General features: G+C 45.5%; 1 protein-coding gene across 1 annotated transcript; it reads right to left on the bottom strand.

The window, feature by feature from the left end:
* Positions 1-1682: 1682 nt before the first annotated feature.
* sox11b (SRY-box transcription factor 11b) lies at positions 1683-3501 on the bottom strand. Its single transcript, XM_076112181.1, has one exon. It carries the CDS (start codon positions 3349-3351, stop codon positions 2308-2310), a length of 1044 nt encoding a protein of 347 aa, XP_075968296.1. The 5' UTR covers positions 3352-3501; the 3' UTR covers positions 1683-2307.
* Positions 3502-5603: the final 2102 nt, after the last annotated feature.

Raw genomic sequence — 5603 nt, 5'->3', positions numbered from 1 at the left:
ATCTGGAAGTTGATCGTTGATTCTTCGACTCTTATTGATCCGGTGAAGAAGTATTCACAAGTTTTACTGAGGTACAAGTACCTCAATGCAAGAAAGAAGTGTCATCGGCAAAGAGTACTTCTGTATATAAGTGTGTGTGTGTCTGTGTGTGTGTGCGCGTGTCTGTGTGCGTGTGTGTGTCTGTGTGTGTCTGCCTGTGTGTGTGGCCGTGTCTGTGTGTGTCTGTGTGTCTGTGCGTGTGTGTCTGTCTCTGTGTGCGTGTGTGTCTGTCTGTGTGTGTATGTGTCTGTGTGTGTGTGCGTGCGCGTGTCTGTCTGTGTGTGTGTATCTGTCTGTGTGTCTGTCTGTCTGTGTGTGCGCGCGTCTGTGTGTGTGTGTGTATCTGTCTGTGTGTGTGGTCTGTCTGTGTATGTGTGTGTGCGTGTGTGTGTCTGTGTGTGAGGACCTCTTCATTCACACAAACAACACAAATAAAGGTTTAACAAACCTTCGTTGAGTCTCATCTTCTTGGTTATGGCAACTTCATCACCAAGCTGTCTAAAGTAAACATCGTGTTAGCTAAGCTAACACACATGTAAAGTGGACTCTCTCTGAATGGAGCCAGGCTAAGAGTTTCGCCTTGCTTTCAGTCTTTGTGCTAAGCTAGGCTACACACGGTTTGGACATTTGTCAACTAGCTAGAAACACTAGGCTAGGCTAACACTAGCTGTTTGTAGCTACAGCTACATCAGGATAATGGTAGATATGCTAACTGTGTGTAGCAACATCAGCTAGAAATCCTCTTCTTCTTCATCTCCTCCTCCTCCTCCTCATGAGCAGCAGTTGACCTCCTGAACCCTCGAGACTCAGCGTTGCATTGTGGGTAACGTAAACAAAACAAAGGCTGGAGGAACCTGGACTGGACGTGATGGCAGATATGAAGTCTTCATAAATCTATGTTGCTGTATTGACCCAGACCTACTGGGTCAATACAGCAACATAGATTTATGTTCCTACCTATTCCTACATGTACCAGCATGCATTGCACCACTTCCTCATCGTCACTGGTCCCACTGAGCATGCTCAGTCGCGCTTCCTTTAGCCCCACCTCCCAGAGATTTTAAACAGGAAGTTAATTTAACTATTAACTATATTTTTACCAGTTTAGGTCCGTGAGAAAAACTCTTTTGAACTTTGAAAACCGTGTCGGAGGAAGACCATGTAACGAGACTGAGAGCTCTAGAAGAGTGAGTGGACGTCGTCAGCGGTTATAAACTGCTTTTGAAAGAATTATGATTATTATTTAAAAGAGCGTCTGGCCTTTTAAGGAGTCACCGCTGATAGAGAACCAGCAGCTTTCAGTCGCCTCACATGAGCTTCTTCAGCACACCGATGTCAAACGAATCCTACGATCACATAAAAGTATTTATATACTTCTATACACGTAGTATTCTGGCTGGTTTTCAAGTATAAAGTGAATGATCTTCGAGGCGTCATAAACATGTTAAGAAGGTTTAGACCCTTGAGGAGGATCCTGTGACTCGGTTGAAAGCTCTGGAACAGAAGAGTTTAAAGGTGTGAAAGCGTGAGTCTGTGATTGGTGGAGGCTGCACCGGTACCGGCCCTTTGAGGAGCCGATCGGGGATCAGTTCACACAAGTTAACTCAGGTTCTTCTTCTGCTACGACACAAAACTCGAGACGCTTTCATTTCTCTTTTCTTTTATATTGCACAAAAATAATGAGCACAAAATAAACAAATGTGCGTTAATGTGATAAAAACAGAAACATCCGGTTCCTCGCTCACAACACAAAGTCCTGAACGTCTTCACACAAACAACCCGGTCCAGCTACTTCCTGTCTGCACACTTTAAAACAGCCAGGCGGTAAAGCAAGGCAGGCCGGGATTCGAACCCTCGCATGCTCTCAAGTTACAAATCATGACGTCATCGTCAGTCACAATGAGAAGAAGAAGAAGTGCCTGAAAAACACAGCTCGACCCTTTGATGTACAAAAATACTTAAATCGGAGAATAGAAAGATGAGGTATGTTTGGTTCTGTCATATAAAACAAATGTCTGCTGGTTTAGGGGGGGTTCTGCCTCAGACCTGGCAACCCGACATGTGAAATAAAGAGGTGTCACATAAAAGAGTCCTGCAGCGGTAGTCCTGGTCCAGGACCGGGGGGGGGGGGTTCTGGTTCAGACCCGAGCAACAGGAAACTAAATCCATAAAACCCTGTTGAGGGGATCTTTTTTTTTTTTTGCAGAAGTACCACAGTGAGTCCAGGTCTCTCCCCCCTATCAGACCCGTTCCCTGACTGGCCCCTGATCAATAAGTGAACACCAGGTCCGAGAAGCTGGCCTCCAGCCAGCTCCCGGCGATCATCTCGCTGAGCTCCGGGGTGCAATAGTCCGGGAAGTCGAAGTGGGACCCGAGGCTGCTGCTGCACGAGTCCAGGTCTTTGTCCACCAGGGACAGGCTCAGGTTGGCCGAGCTGGACGAGGAGCTCCACGGCTCCGAGGAGGAGGAGGAGGAGGAGGAGGAGGCGGCGGCGTGGTGGTGGTGGAAGAAGCCGGCCAGCAGACTCTCCTCCGCGGGGAGGTCGTCCAGGTCCTCCGAGGACGAGGACCGGGACGAGGAGGCCGGTGATAAGGAGGTGCTGCTCCTCTGCCGGGTGATGTTCTTGAAGCTGTAAAAGAGCCGACCCGACGGCTCGTACACGTCGGCGGAGCTCTGACTCAAGCCGGTCGGCGGCGTCTTGGAGAAACAGTAGCCGATCGGCTGGTCCTCCTCCTCGGCTTTAAGCTCCCGCTCCTCCTCGGAGTCCTCTTCGTCCTCCTCCTCGTCGGTAAACTCCCGTTTAACGAGCAGCTTGCTGGCTCTGTAGCTGCCGGTGGTCAGCTTGCTGCTCTTACTCTTAGAGAGCTTCTTCGCGGCAGCAGCGTGGCTTTTATTAACGGTTCTAACGGACGGATTCCCCGGAGGAAACGCACAGCAGCCGTCCGTCTTGGGCTTCTTCTTGGGCCGGTACTTGTAGTCCGGATAGTCGGCCATGTGCTTGAGCCGGAGCCGCTCCGCCTCCCGGATGAACGGGATCTTCTCGGTGTCTCTCAGCGTCTTCCAGCGCTTCCCGAGCCGCTTGGAGATCTCCGCGTTGTGCAGGTCCGGTGACTGCTCCATGATCTTCCTCCTCTCGATCTTGGACCACACCATGAAGGCGTTCATGGGTCTCTTGATGTGACCCTTCGCGGTTTTGCACCAGTCCGGCTTCTTCAGCGGAGCGGAGCCGCGCGTCGAGGCCGCCAGCAGCTCGCTCTCCTCCGGGCCGGTCCTGTTGATCCTCGCTCCGCCATGTTGGGTCTGCTGAACCATGGTGGTGGTTCCGGGACAAAAGAGACGCCGCGACGGACTCGCACGCGAAACCTTTTCCACTTTTTAACGTTTTATTTTAGCTTCCAGCCGTTAACACCGACAGCAGCATCTCTCTCTCCGTTCAAACTTCCTAACCTTGTGTCTCATTAACCGGATGATGATGCGGGTGACGTCACCGACCTCAACCAATCACCGCTCTTCTTCTCCGAAAAAAAGCTTCCCGCCTCCGCAGCGCTCTCAGCCAATCACAGCTCTCCTGACCTCCATCGTTCGGCCGATAATTCAATTCGATTACGAATGATTACAGCGAAAGATCCATGTTTACTGTGTTTCTATTGGTGTTTATTAAACACAGGATCCATGTTTACGTGTTTCTATTGGTGTTTATTAAACACAGGATCCATGTTTACCGTGTTTCTATTGGTGTTTATTAAACACAGGATCCATGTTTACGTGTTTCTATTGGTGTTTATTAAACACAGGATCCATGTTTACTGTGTTTCTATTGGTGTTTATTAAACAGGATCCATGTTTACTGTGTTTCTATTGGTGTTTATTAAACACAAGATTCGTGTTTACAGTGTTTCTATTGGTGTTTATTAAACACAGGATCCATGTTTACGTGTTTCTATTGGTGTTTATTAAACACAGGATCCGTGTTTACCGTGTTTCTATTGGTGTTTATTAAACACAGGATCCGTGTTTACCGTGTTTCTATTGGTGTTTATTAAACACAGGATCCGTGTTTACCGTGTTTCTATTGGTGTTTATTAAACACAGGATCTGTGTTTACTGTGTTTCTATTGGTGTTTATTAAACACAGGATCCATGTTTACATGTTTCTATTGGTGTTTATTAAACACAGGATCCGTGTTTACTGTGTTTCTATTGGTGTTTATTAAACACAGGATCCATGTTTACGTGTTTCTATTGGTGTTTATTAAACACAGGATCCATGTTTACTGTGTTTCTATTGGTGTTTATTAAACACAGGATCTGTGTTTACTGTGTTTCTATTGGTGTTTATTAAACACAGGATCCGTGTTTACTGTGTTTCTATTGGTGTTTATTAAACACAGGATCCGTGTTTACGTGTTTCTATTGGTGTTTATTAAACACAGGATCCATGTTTACTGTGTTTCTATTGGTGTTTATTAAACACAGGATCCGTGTTTACCGTGTTTCTATTGGTGTTTATTAAACACAGGATCCGTGTTTACCGTGTTTCTATTGGTGTTTATTAAACACAGGATCCGTGTTTACCGTGTTTCTATTGGTGTTTATTAAACACAGGATCCGTGTTTACAGTGTTTCTAGTGTTTATTAAACACAGGATCCATGTTTATGTGTTTCTATTGGTGTTTATTAAACACAGGATCCATGTTTACGTGTTTCTATTGGTGTTTATTAAACACAGGATCCGTGTTTACCGTGTTTCTATTGGTGTTTATTAAACAGGATCCATGTTTACGTGTTTCTATTGGTGTTTATTAAACACAGGATCCGTGTTTACTGTGTTTCTATTGGTGTTTATTAAACACAGGATCCATGTTTACGTGTTTCTATTGGTGTTTATTAAACACAGGATCCGTGTTTACTGTGTTTCTATTGGTGTTTATTAAACACAGGATCCATGTTTATGTGTTTCTATTGGTGTTTATTAAACACAGGATCCTTGTTTACCGTGTTTCTATTGGTGTTTATTAAACACAGGATCCGTGTTTACCGTGTTTCTATTGGTGTTTATTAAACACAGGATCCATGTTTACCGTGTTTCTATTGGTGTTTATTAAACACAGGATCCATGTTTACCGTGTTTCTATTGGTGTTTATTAAACACAGGATCCATGTTTACTGTGTGTCTATGTGTGTGTGTGTGTGTCTATGTGTGTGTGTGTGTGTGTGTGTATGTGTGTGTCTATTTGTGTGTGTGTGTGTGTGTGTGTGTTTGTGTCTATGTGTGTGTGTGTGTGTGTGTAGTACCATTCATTCACTAGATGAGCCGTTACTCAGGAATGTGTCTGTTGTTCTCTGAGCTGTCGGAGGTCAAAGGTCAAAGTAAAGTAAAACATAAATGAGTAAAATCATATTCTGACGGGAACAAACTCAAGAGAATAAGAATCCGTCTGACATGAAATCAAAGACGAGGGAATAAATGAAGTGAATATCCAGACAGACGATGACAGCGGAGAGTCGTCTGCATACAGTTAAACAGCTGATTAGAAGAGCAAACCCAGAGCAGAGCCATGAGG

This window comes from Anarhichas minor, unplaced genomic scaffold (genome assembly GCF_050575085.1).
Source record: "Anarhichas minor isolate MPS153535 unplaced genomic scaffold, ASM5057508v1 ptg000047l, whole genome shotgun sequence".
NCBI lineage: Eukaryota > Metazoa > Chordata > Actinopteri > Perciformes > Anarhichadidae > Anarhichas > Anarhichas minor.
This window is presented reverse-complemented; position numbering and strand designations above follow the sequence as displayed.

Excerpts from the sequence above, each read along its gene's own strand:
- sox11b (XM_076112181.1), bottom strand. The coding sequence starts at position 3,351 with ATGGTTCAGCAGACCCAACATGGCGGAGCGAGGATCAACAGGACCGGC.